Source organism: Siphateles boraxobius, unplaced genomic scaffold, assembly GCF_051911475.1.
Source record: "Siphateles boraxobius isolate OS27281-9 unplaced genomic scaffold, OSU_SipBor_1 45, whole genome shotgun sequence".
Lineage (NCBI taxonomy): Eukaryota > Metazoa > Chordata > Actinopteri > Cypriniformes > Leuciscidae > Siphateles > Siphateles boraxobius.
Window position 1 is genome coordinate 462,501 of NW_027509086.1, and position 15,000 is coordinate 477,500.

General features: G+C 42.3%; 1 protein-coding gene and 1 long non-coding RNA gene across 2 annotated transcripts in view; one reads left to right on the top strand and one right to left on the bottom strand.

Moving 5' to 3' along the window:
* The window catches only part of LOC143709108 (uncharacterized), a 168,496-nt gene that overhangs the window by 52,642 nt on the left and 100,854 nt on the right, over nt 1–15,000 (bottom strand). The gene's annotated exons all lie outside the window — the stretch shown is intronic.
* On the top strand, nt 206–9,154 carry sri (sorcin). Its single transcript, XM_077200200.1, has 8 exons — nt 206–449; nt 3,227–3,295; nt 5,046–5,115; nt 5,224–5,267; nt 5,417–5,564; nt 6,554–6,667; nt 6,996–7,054; nt 8,349–9,154. Exons 1-8 carry the CDS (start codon nt 411–413, stop codon nt 8,373–8,375), a joined length of 570 nt encoding a protein of 189 aa, XP_077056315.1. The 5' UTR covers nt 206–410; the 3' UTR covers nt 8,376–9,154.

Here is a 15,000-nt window from a genome sequence, read left to right on the forward strand (position 1 = left end):
TTGAAATTTCGAAGTGTTTCGAAACAGTTATGACGTAATGAAGCCGGGTTCACTGAAATCACGTGACTCTGGCAGTTCGATACACGCTACGAACCATTGATTCGGAACAAAAGATTCGTAAAGGCTTCGAAGCTTCATATAGCAGTGTTTTGAAATTGCCATCACTACACACAGATCCTCCCATCACGGAAGAAGGCGGACACACACACACACACACACACACACACACACACACACACACACACACACACACACACACCCTTCATCACGGAAGAAGGCGGAGACACACACACACCGCACACACACACACAGATCCTCCATCACGGAAGAGGGCTGAGAGTGAGATCTGCACTTTCGCTGTAACTTCACACCGGACTCGTCTATTCTCCAGGAGAAATCTCGCTATCAGGATGAATTACCAGGGATATGGAGCTCCAGCTGCGGGAGGGGTAATTTACGAGATTAGTAACAGTGTGTGTGTTGATGATGTGATTCATGATGATCTGGGAAGCTCGATGCTGCGGATTGAAACACAGTCAGACCGAAAGCCCGATAACGCAGTTTCTGGATGATTTGTTTGTTCTGGATATATTCCTGATGGAAAGGGAAATTGTTCCGTTTAATGGCGTTTAAAGGGCAGATTCGACATGAGTGTTGCTGCTCGCCCACCTCCGGTTTACTACTAAACACACACACACACACACACACACACACACACACACACACACACACACACACACACACACACACACACACACACACACCTCAGTGTTACTACAGTGACCCTTGACTGGGTGTGTCGGTTACTCATGTTTGTAGTGTTGTAGATCATGGATTCAGTCCAGAACTGCACATGTTCAATGGTTCCCAGTCCAATCCAGTTCTGATGGTCTGAAGTGTTGTTTATAAATGGTGAAATGAAGAAAGCTCAAAGTAACAAATGTTTATCATGTGTGAAAAAATAGGTTTGCATGTACATAATTCCCTTGTGTATATCAGTCCCTCTCAATATCTTTTACTACGCTCACATAATCGTAGTTCCTTTAAGTCGGTTATTAAAGTCCCCCTGTGGTGAAAATCCAGTTTTTAGTGTTGTTTATGTTTCTATGTGGTGTTTTTAATATGCTTTAAGACAAACCATGTGTAAGTTCATAAGTCGACAGCATTGCTGAGTATTTTCTCCTTAAAACTGCAGTGAACCAAAGACAGTCTCAAAAACACGCTTTGAAATCGCTGGTGTTTCTGACGTCACAAACTACCTTATAACCAATCAGATCAACGTGTGATCGTCAACGAGTGAATTAAATATGTAATTTGGGTGAGTTTTAAGGGATAAAATTGACTATAGGGGGACTTTGAATAAAAAGTCTAGTATCTTGATCAAGGACACAGAAGTAATGGATGACTTCAAATGTTTTAAACCTACAACCTTTCAGATTCGAGTCCAGATCTTCAACCTCTTGTGAAAGAGGTTAACCCAAACCCGAACCCTAACCCTGAAAAAACACATTTCCTGTTCTCATGTTTCAGTTCTATTCGGTTCCTCTTTATAAATAATGGAAGTACAATTTTAAAGTATTCTTTTATGAATTTCTTGAAATGATATTGTTAATATACCAATTTTCTTGAACTACTAAAGTCAGCTTTTTACCTTTTAAATATACTGATAACCACTGCGATAATACAGATGGTGAAAATGACAGGCATATGAAGTTTGAAGATTGACAAAAACACCATCACAACATACATGACAATAAAACAATGCAATACACATTAATAATAAAAATAATAATAATTCATTACATTTATTTAGCGCTTTTCTCGACACTCAAAGCGCTTTACATTGAAGGGGGGAATCTCCTCAACCACCTCCAATGTGCTAATGTACAATTAAGTAAAAAACATATGTAACACAAAACACCTAAAGTACACCGATAACTAAAATAAGAAACAAAATGAAATTATTATAAATTAAGAGTTTCTATTCACACCAAATGTGAATTAGTGCTGTGAAACGATTAATCACATCTAAAATAAAAGTTTGGGTTTACATAATACTGTGTTCTGTGCTGTGTATATAATTATTTCACACATGCATGTATATATTTAAGAAATATTTGCATGCATAGCCTATATAATTTATTTTATATATAAATAACAAAAATTTCTTAAACATGTACATGCATGTGTGTTTATTTATATATACAAAATAATTACATACAGTAAAAGACAGCAAATCACTCGCCTTGTTGTCAGAGGCTGTTTATAGTAGCTCCGCCCACCAGTGTTTGATTGACAGACAGAACTACAGAAGAAACCTGTCTGATAACAGGATCAGTGTGTGGAGAGTGTGTATCCAAACTCATTCTTCTCCCTTTTCCCATCACATATCACCCCCGAGAGATTTATTACAAAAATGAGATCTGAAAAGTGGAAATAAAGTGCCGAACAGTAATTTAATAGTGGGAGTTAAGCGTTTATCGGGAAGGCATAGGACAAGTAATTTCCCAATAAAACAGCATGCATTTATGATGTTAAAAAAACCCAATCATCATCTACACTGAATATGTTGTTATTATTGTGTACTGTTTTATAACATCCTGCAATACACTGAGATGTACAGCTAGTATTAATAGCATATAAGAAATACTTGCACTTAGTGCAAAGAAAATACTTTTTATTGCAGTTTATTTAGACTGTATATCACTATTTAGCGCAAATACCCAAAATATAATCATATGTGACACTGAGATATCATTTTACTGTAAATTTATACAGTGTTTACTTGAAAATAAATAAAAGTACAGTATTTACAGTACAATCATATATAATGCGCTGTTAGACCAATCATGGTGTGTCACTGTATGTGGTAAGGTAACTTACAGCAAAGACTTTTTTTTTGATGACTTTTCACTGATGGAGTTTTGGTTCCTTCACTGTCGCCTTTCTTCGCCTTTGTCGCCATTGGCTTTTGGCTTGCTTAGTTGGGGACATTTCATTTTATATGTAACAATATTATTACAACATTATTTTCCTGTTATCTCTGTAAAGCTGCTTTGAAACAATCTGTATTGTAAAAAGCGCTATATAAATAAAGGTGACTTGACTTGACATTTAAAATGTACTGTATCTTATTTCTGTGGAAAAATGCCACACAATCCTCTTGCACCCAAGCTTGCCCTCAAGCCTTCTCGATAATGAAAGCCTTCTCCCTGTTTCCCTGCAGTTTCCCGGAGGATTCCCCGGACAGCAACAGGATCCTCTGTACGGATACTTCACTACAGTCGCAGGACAAGTACGAGCTTGACTCCACTCTTCTGATCGACTCTCATATTACCTGGATATTGATGTGGATATGCAAATCTTTCTCATAGAAAGTTTAAATCCATTACATAATTAGCTACTTCTCATTTCATTCTGCTGAACAGCACCTGTATTTTTTCTGATATGAATGTATTGTAATGGAATGCGCAATATATCGGCCACCATATCCATACCGGCCAATAAATGTTCATTTTTAATGTTATCATTATCGGTCAGATAAGAAGATTTGGACAAAATATATTAAATCTGATAAATAATGTATTATTTCCTTCAGCTGAGACTCTTCAGATGCGCTCTGTTCAACATGATGGTTTTGAATTGCTTGAAATATAATTGAAAAGTAAAATACGGTTGCAGCGCACGTCTGTCAGATCGGCTACATAACGTTATAATGAGAACGTCATAATTGTGTGTTTGGGACGTGGCTTTTAATGGTGAGAACTTTTGTTTTTTAAATCGGGCTCTCAAAAATGATATAACAAATCGGATTTAGATTTATCGGCCAATATATCGGTTATCGACTTTCAAATATAAAGAATTATCGGTTATCGGTATCGACCAGAAATGTCATATCGGTGCATAGGCCTGTCACGATAACAAATTTTGCTGGACGATAAATTGTCCAAGAAATTATCGCGATAAACGATAATATTGTCGATCTGAGACCATTTTCATCTAGAATAATGATAATGGCATAATAATGCACATACACCTTTCAAAATTCAATAAACGTTTATTTCCAAAGACTATTTATCACTGAAAATGGCAGTGCATTAAAAAACATTTTAAATATCCACAATAACAATGAACAAAACAACCAAAAACAATAAAAGCAATGGACTCTCAGTCTCTGTTAACAAAAAATGCACTTGAATAAATACCAAAAACAATAAATAAAATGGATGTAAACAAAATTGCACTTCAAAAAATAATAAACAATAGGCTCAACATGCATTCCATAACAGGCAAAACTGCCTGTTAGGACCTTTGAAAACAAACAAACAAAAAAGCCTCAAGCCATATGCAAAAAACTTTTGCAAAATAATTTCGCCAGCAAAAAAAGTGAATTGCAGTCTATGTACAGTACACCAATGATGAGAGAGAGAGATAGAGATTTTATGGCAGATTCCGTGCAAGAAATACCAACATGTTGACTTTGTGTGGCTTAAGGCAGGATCTCTCAGGAGTAAGTTAGCAATGTTGCCAGCTGTGCTAAACATTCTCTCAGAGCTGGTGCTTGTAGCACAAATGCACATGTATTTTTGTTACCGGTTTTAGTCGATACTGTTTTACAACAAATGCGACATACCGGCTCGCTCAGGTTAAGTGGTTCACCACGGTCATTCGGTTTGAATCCGAAGTGCTCCCACACTGCAGCTGTCGCGTTTGGCTTTGAAACCAATTCCATGTCACAACTTGCGTCTCGTCTTTTCGCTCTTCTCGGCAGTCGCCTCAAGCACTCCCGCCTTCCCACACAAAGTCCACGTGACTGACAAGAGGGTTCACTTCTCCTACGCTAAGGAAACGAGAGTCGATTCAGTCGCGGAAGACAAACAAGTATGCAAATGAAATTAACGCGGCCGGAAAAATTATCGAGGTCATTTTTTTTTATCGTGCGATTAATCGATTTATCGACTATCGCGACAGGCCTATCGGTGCATCCCAAATTATGTAACTATAAATGTTATCAATATTATAATATGTGATTTGTTTTTGTTCAGGATGGGCAGATTTCTGCAGAAGAACTGCAGGCGTGTTTGACTCAGGCCAACTTCTCTGGTGGATACAGACGTAAGAACGTTTAACTTCATTTAATAGAGGAGCAGAATTTCATATAGTTGTAAACTGAGAGTATTTGCAGATTCATAACTTATTTTTAACACATTATTTGTCTTGCAGCTTTCAACATTGAGACGTGTAGACTGATGATCAGCATGCTGGACGTATCCTTCTCACACACACACACACGCACACACACACACACACACACACACACACACACACACACACACTCTGAAGGGTTTCACACCCGTTACGCATGAGACTTGACTTGACCTGATTGTGAGTTTCCCGTAACTGCGCTGTTCATCAGAGAGACATGTCTTGCTCTATGGGCTTCACTGAGTTCAAGGAGCTGTGGGCGGTTCTGAGCGGCTGGAAGCAGCACTTCATGAGCATCGACCGGGACATGAGCGGCACCGTCGACCCGCAGGAGATGACCCAGGCCATTACCTCTATGGGTAACACACTCTGCACACCTTCAGTGTCTATAGAGCTGGTGATTTAGGATTCAGTTCAAACACTCACGTGATCTTATTCCTAAATGACAGTGGTTCGGCTCTGTCGAATCATAAATAAACCTTAGACGATCTCAACGAACACTCAGATCTGTGTTCTGATCCAGAGAGAGCCGTTGTCATGAATAGGTATAAAACAGCTTCACTAACAGTCTTTTCAACACACAGTATCATTATTTCTGTCTTACAATCATTCAGATTATCACAGAAGTTCTGGGAGAAAAGTTTATAGTTCAGATATAAAAAGAGTAAATCACCTTTTGAAAGTAATTTGACTCTTCAAAAAACGAGTGTATGAATTACATCGTTACACCAGTAGCAAATAATATTTTGTCAGATGGCAGCTTCCAGTGAATTACTAGAAGTCATATAGCCAACATTGTGCAAAGTGTAATATTACCCACCTCCTAAATCTGTCAGTTTCAAATTTTCTGGAAAACCCCCAAATAAAGCTGTGAAAGGGTTGGGTCAGTTACTGTGGCAGAAATCACCGTCAGTTCTGTGACGTCGGCTGGTGCGTCCAAGAATCATCTGGAAATATACTTGATTGCATATACACTTCAATTCATATTCCCTATATCTGAACAGAGTGATAATGCAGACAAACCCGGAGAGATCAAACACTTCCAGTGATCAGAGAACATCAGTGGTAGAATTATGTTTGTGAAGAATGTGCTTTAGTTGAAGAGTAATGAAGTTGTGATCTGTGAATACATCATCAGCCCGATGTTTAATACAGATGCTAAAGTCTTCCTTTGAATGAAGAGCTACAGAATATCAGTAGAGGTTTTATTTCTGCTTCTTGGTGACGCAAATTTGGGACAAAAACAGTGTTGATGCAGTTGGACTTGATGATTTTGATTAGTGTGTGTGTGTGTGTGTGTGTGTGTGTGTGTGTGTGTGTGTGTGTGTGTGTGTGTGTGTGTGTTCAGGGTACAGGCTGAGTCCTCAGGCCACTAACTCCATCATTAAGCGCTACAGCTCTAATGGAAAGATCTCGTTTGATGATTATGTGGCTTGCTGTGTCAAACTCAGGAGCTTGACTGGTAAGTATGGAGAATTATCCTGATTTTCTATTTTTTTTTGGACTGGAATCTGATTTCCATTGAGTCAGATCTAGGGTGAGTTATGCCTGTTCCACATACACGATCTCCCAGAAATCAGGGCTTTCGCTATAGTGATGTCAACTAAACTCGAGCCGACATCACACACATTTGCTGTTGTTTAAATGTCTATAAATGTTTTAACCCTTGAACGATATGATGCATTTATGAGGGTAAACTAGAGTGATCATATATATATCAATATATTGATTTGTGATGGTTTAAAGTGATCAATATTAATGTCTTGACTGTGAAACTGTCTCATGATCAGATGCGTTCAGAAAGCGGGATCAGGCTCAACAGGGAGTGGCCACATTTCAATATGATGATGTAAGTATTAAAAACATTACAGAACATTAATATCATGAAGGAAAACAGTCTTACGTTAGGGGAAGAGGATGTATTTAAAAAAAAAAAAATCGGTACAATGTAACCTGTAAATCAACTTGTGATAGACCAGAAGACATGCAAGAAAGGCTATTTTGATAATAATATTATTAATATAATTATTTAACCTCTAATGAAAGCCGAAGTGCTCCGGGTTTCTGGTGTTGATGTCATATTGATTTCATAAGTTCAGGCATTTGTGATTTGTTTGCTTAACAAGTGGCCAGAAATTAGGCTTTTTGATATTTTTTTCCTGAGGCTTTTATAAGAGTCATTAAATATAAAAATATAGCATTGTATTTCAATTTTTACTTTACTCGCCCAGTCCCGTTTACCCATGTCCTCAGGGCCGTTACATAGTCAACGCATCGGTATGCATACGCATCCGCAAGGCTACTCATCGCTACGCTTCGGCCGCCATTATACGTCGTCCTAGTTTTTGATACGCGATGCACCGATGCACGCAATACTATGCGTTGTTGGTGGGGGCGACATTGCAAGTACTGTACATTAATTCAAGTATATTATGTTTACAGAAGAAGGTTTGAATACAACGGCGGGCGAAGAGGAAAAATTATGCGAGCTTATACGTATACATCCGCATTTATATGACCAAATAATATTGATCAAATTTTGGCGTCGACATCCTAAAGAACTGGAAATGTCTCTCCTCGCTCGTCCAGGCTTCGCATGGGAAGCACCAGAGACACAAACTCCCCATCCTGATCTCTTCTTCGGTTTAAAGGGCGAACACACCACCGCTTATCTCTGCGCTGCCTTTGTTGCCGCCGATGTAGAATCAGCAATATGCACTCCTCTTCAGTTGCCATTTTGATCTGAATATGACGTGACCCAACTCTACAACCCCCCGTTGCGTGAGCGGTGTATTGCATTTCACGCATCGCCCGTGACGCTTGTCTGCTTGCGTCCACTGTTTAGACTATGAAAGGGAGCACGTCGCTCGTGTCACTTGCTCGCGTTGACTATGCAACGGCCCTTATAGTCATGTGACCCTGGGATCCAAATGATGCTGCTATGCCGAATGACTTGCAGAGGAATCGTTTGATTTATGAATATATTATTGAACATTGGTGTCTTTGTCCTATTGCAGTTGTCATTGTTTTATAAAACATTCTTATGAAGCGAATGACTTTAATAAGTAGCTAATGTAAATGATTCTCAAGCTTTTGGCTGGTTCTTTAGATGATATTAATGATATTAATGTCTCGTCTCTCAGTTCATCCAGTCCACCATGAGCATCTGAGAAGAAGCTTCTGGATTCATGCTTACATCCAAAAAAATGGATTCCTTTTTATAATATGCTTTTTAAACAATTGACTTACATGTGCTTTCATACAACATTGTAGTACTTACGATATAAAACGTACATTTAAACAATATTGTTTGCATTATGCATCATTATTCATAATTAAGTAGTGCCTATACACAGATGATATTTACAATCTATGCACTAATTTCAACGTGTATCATAATCCTATAGTATATATATATATATATATATATGAATGCCAGCCAGTGCCATAACTAGCATCTGAAACGCTGTCAGCATGTTTATGTTCTTCCAGTTTATTTGTTTGAAAGTCTTCATTTGACATGGCCAGTTCTGAAAACAATGTAAGAAGGGCCGAACTTCAGTGTCAGAGCTGCTATTTGGACATACAGTGTAGAAGTAAAATGTTATATTATGTATGACCACTGATTCATGTCTCTGTGTTTTGCTCTACTCAGTGGCTGTGTGAAATGTGTGTTAGGTTGAATATCCACTAATAACAGCAGTTATGAGATTGTGTTTGACTTCATAATGACAGCATGACGACTTCTTTCAGTAGTTACTGTACATACATCTTGTGTGACAACTTGATCACACAGAATTGCTGCGATATGAATGTCAATCTGATCATTCCTGTGTATTAAAATGAGTTATGTGCATTTCTTAACACTGAGCACACTTTCACAAAACTGTTGTACGGATGCTTTCGCAACATTTCAAAAATTAAATGCAAATAAAAGAGTCTGATCGTACTGTGAAGTTGAGTGGTTTTTGAGTGTGTGTGTGTGTGTGTGTGTGTGTGTGTGTGTGTGTGTGTGTGTGTGTGGTGGGAGTTTGAGGACAAGGTGTGTGCAGTGTGTGAAGTGGAAAACTGGTTCACACTTTAGTACACACACACACACACACACACACACACACACACACACACACACACACACACACACACACACACACACACACACACACACTGTTGTAGGCCTACATGGGATGAAGTAATACCTTTAATAAAATAGTGGGAAATGTGCATAACAGCACAAAACTGATTCGTCAAAGATTGCAAATAAGTCAGCAATCCCGTTATTTAAAGCCGTCACCTTCATTTATACAGCGCTTTTAAGAATATATTTAACAAAAGATTTTAACAAAATATTGGAACAATTTCACGGAGTCGGATTGCATTGTGTTTTGTCCCATATCAACAATAAGATCCTCTTGCTGTCGGGAGAACACAGTTCTTCACCCGGATGTGAATATAAAAAACAAACACACACATGTAGTAAAAATATTATTGGAAAATACATATAATGTTGTATGTTAGGAAAACTTTTCTTTACTTCCCCAGTATATTGACAAAGCGAATTACTCCTAGAAATGATGAAAATACAGTGTAAAATAAATGTTCTCTGAAGGTTTGATGGTTCACAGAGAATCATGTTGAGCTCATGATCACTGCGTGGAGAAGAACATGGACGATCACAGCAGCTCTAATTCAGTGTGAGGAACTACTTTTGCAAAACACTAAACACAGGAAAGCAAAGGTTAAGTGAAACTGGAACACAGCTGTCCTCATTTACACACCACGATTCAAAGTAGTTTACACTTTTTTTCAAATTATGCACCACACCACCTCTACACACACTCCACCACCTCTACACACACTCCACCACCTCTACACACACTCCACCACCTCTACACACACTCCACCACCTCTACACACACTCCACCACTCGTACACACACTCCACCACCTCTACACACACTCCACCACCTCTACACACACTCCACCACCTCGTACACGCACTCCACCACCTCTACACACACTCCACCACCTCTACACACAATCCACCACTCGTACACACACTCCACCACCTCTACACACACTCCACCACCTCTACACACACTCCACCACCTCTACACACACTCCACCACCTCTACACACACTCCACCACTCGTACACACACTCCACCACCTCTACACACACTCCACCACCTCTACACACACTCCACCACCTCTACACGCACTCCACCACCTCTACACACACTCCACCACCTCTACACACACTCCACCACCTCTACACACACTCCACCACTCGTACACACACTCCACCACTCGTACACACACTCCACCACCTCTACACACACTGCACCACTCGTACACACACTCCACCACCTCGTACACGCACTCCACCACCTCTACACACACTCTACAACCTCGTACATGCACTCCACCACCACTACACACACTCCACCACCTCGTACACGCACTCCACCACCTCTACACACACTCCACCACTCGTACACACACTCCACCACCTCGTACACGCACTCCACCACCTCTACACACACTCCACCACTCGTACACACACTCCACCACCTCGTACACGCACTCCACCACCGCTACACACACTCCACCACCTCTACACACACTCCACCACTCGTACACACACTCCACCACCTCGTACACGCACTCCACCACCTCTACACACACTCCACCACTCGTACACACACTCCACCACCTCTACACACACTCCACCACCTCTACACACACTCCACCACTCGTACACACACTCCACCACCTCGTACACGCACTCCACCACCTCTACACACACTCCACCACTCGTACACACACTCCACCACCGCTACACACACTCCACCACCTCTACACACACTCCACCACTCGTACACACACTCCACCACCTCGTACACGCACTCCACCACCGCTACACACACTCCACCACCTCGTACACGCACTCCACCACCTCTACACACACTCCACCACCTCTACACACACTCCACCCCCTCTACACACATTCCACCACTCGTACGCACACTCCACCACCTCTACACACACTCTACCACCTCGTACACGCACTCCACCACCTCTACACACACTCCACCACCTCGTACACGCACTCCACCACCGCTACACACACTCCACCACCTCGTACACGCACTCCACCACCTCTACACACACTCCACCACCTCGTACACGCACTCCACCACCGCTACATACACTCCACCACCTCGGACACGCACTCCACCACCTCTACACACACTCCACCACCTCTACACACACTCCACCACCTCTACACACACTCCACCACCTCTACACACACTCCACCACCTCTACACACACTCCACCACTCGTACACACACTCCACCACCTCTACACACACTCCACCATCGCTACACACACTCCACCACTCGTACACACACTCCACCACCTCTACACACACTCCACCATCGCTACACACACTCCACCACTCGTACACACACTCCACCACCTCGTACACGCACTCCACCACCTCTACACACACTCCACCACTCGTACACACACTCCACCACCTCGTACACGCACTCCACCACTCGTACACACACTCCACCACCTCGTACACACACTCCACCACCTCTACACACACTCCACCACCTCGTACACGCACTCCACCACTCGTACACACACTCCACCACTCGTACACACACTCCACCACCTCTACACACACACTACCACCTCGTACACGCACTCCACCATCTCTACACACACTCCACCACTCGTACACACACTCCACCACCTCTACACACACTCCACCACCTCTACACACACTCCACCACCTCTACACACACTCCACCACTCGTACACACACTCTACCACCTCGTACACGCACTCCACCATCTCTACACACACTCCACCACTCGTACACACACTCCACCACCTCTACACACACCCCACCACCTTGTACACGCACCACACCACCTCTACACACACTCCACTACTCGTACACACACTCAAAAATGTTAGACCTATATCAAAGTTGCCTTTTACTTCTAAACTTTTAGAGAGAGTCGTGCATTGCCAGTTGAACACTTATCTTAGTACATCAAATATTTCTAATACTTTTCAGTCTGGTTTTAGATCTATGCACAGTACAGAAACTGCTTTGTTGAAGGTCAACAATGACCTTTTGCAAATCCTCGACACTGGATCGCACGCAGTGCTTGTCTGACTAGATATAAGCGCAGCTTTTGATACGATGGACCATAGTATCTTGTTGCATCGGTTGGAAAAAGTGGTGGGCATTCAGGGTGGCGCCTTACAGTGGTTGGCCTCGTATCTCAAAGACAGAACTGTCTCAGTAAATATGGGGAAATGCACTTCTGCATCTGTTCCCGTACTCTGTGGTGTGCCCCAAGGGTCAATTTTAAGCCCGTTCCTCTTTTCACTCTATATGTTGCCATTGGGTGCCATATTTGAGAAACATAGGATATCCTACCACTGTTACGCTGACGACACACAGTTTTATCTACCGGCAAAAACTGATATGTATTATTCCCTGGAAGGCCTGTGTGACTGTTTTGAGGAGATCAAATGCTGGATGGCAAATCATTTCCAACAACTAAATGAAAGTAAGAGCGAAATTTTGATTGTTGGCCCATCTAGCTCCTCATTTACTTTTAATTTCGGTTCCTTCCCTGTCAGTGTTCGACCTCATGTAAGGAATCTCAGATTTACATTGGATTCGGTACTTCATTTTAGAAAAACAAGTCAGCTCAGTGGTAAAAGGCAGTTTCTTTCAACTGAGAACGATTCTAAAAGTAAAGCAGTTCTTGTCCCCAAAAGATTTAGAGACTGTAATCCACGCCTTCGTTACATCACGGCTGGACTACTGTAACTCCCTGTACTGTGGTCTGCCTCAAACTACAATCTCTCGCCTGCAAGTTCTTCAAAATGCTGCAGCGAGACTTCTGACTGGTACAAAAAAAGAGAGATCACATTTCTCCTAACTTAGAAATTTTACATTGGCTTCCGGTTAAGTTCAGAATCGATTTTAAAATTGTAGTTTTTGTGTACAAGGCGCTATCCGGTGCTGCACCAAAATACATATGTGACCTTCTGACTCTGTACACTCCCCAAAGAACCCTTAGGTCTTGTAATCAGCTTCTTTTAACTTTCCCACGCTTTCGCTGTAAAACCAAGGGTGGTCGGGCCTTCTCTGCGCGGCACCTAAACTCTGGAACAGTCTCTGCCCTCGCTGTGAGGTCTGCTCCGGCATTATCTAATAGGCTCTTAAAACTTATTTATTCTCTTTGGCTTTTAATTAAGTTGCTTTGATTGATTTTATATGAATCTATTAAATGGATTGTGTCGAGTGTAATATGTCTATAACTGTCTTCTGCCTTGCCTACTTCGATGCTTTTTAATTGCATATTGTAGTTCTGTACAGCACTTTGGCGCAACTCTGTTGTTTTTAAATGTGCTATAGAAATAAAATTTGACTTGACTCTACCACCTCATACACACACTCCACCACCTCATACACACACTCTACCACCTAATATACACACTCTACCACCTCATACACACACTCTACCACCTCATACACACACTCTACCACCTCATACACACACTCCACCACCTCATACACACACTCTACCACCTCATACACACACTCTACCACCTCATACACACACTCTACCACCTTGACACACACTCTACCACCTCATACACACACTCCACCACCTCATACACACACTCTAACACCTCATACACACACTCCACCACCTCATACACACACTCCACCACCTCATACACACACTCTACCACCTCATACACACACTCTACCACCTCGTACACACACTCTACCACCTCATACACACACTCCACCACCTCATACACACACTCTACCGCCTCATACACACACTCTACCACCTCGTACACACACTCCACCACCTCATACACACACTCCACCACCTCGTACACACACTCCACCACGTCTACACACACTCCACCACCTCATACACACACTCTACCACCTCATACACACACTCTACCACCTCGTACACACACTCCACCACCTCATACACACACTCCACCACCTCGTACACACACTCCACCACCTCGTACACATACTCCACCACCTCTACACACACTCCACCACCTCGTACACACACTCCACCACCTCGTACACACACTCCACCACCTCGTACACACACTCCACCACTCGTACACACACTCCACCACTCGTACACACACTCCACCACTCGTACACACACTCCCCCACCTCTACACACACTCCACCACTCGTACACACACTCTACCACTCGTACACACTCTCTACCACTCGTACACACACTCCACCACTCGTACACACTCTCCACCACTCGTACACACTCTCCACAACCTCGTACACACACTCCACCACTCGTACACACACTCCACCACTCGTACACACACTCCACCACTCGTACACTCTCCACAACCTCGTACACAACCTCCACCACCTCGTACACACACTCCACCACCTCGTACACAAACTCTACCACCTTGTACACAAACTCTACCACCTCGTACACAAACTCTACCACCTCGTACACACACTCCACCACTCGTACACACACTCCACCACCTCTACACACACTCCACCACTCGTACACACACTCCACCACTCGTACACACACTCCACCACTCGTACAGACACTCCACCACTCGTACACACACTCCACCACTCGTACACACACTCCACCACTCGTACACACACTCCACCACTCGTACAGACACTCCACCACTCGTACACACACTCCACCACTCGTACACACACTCCACCA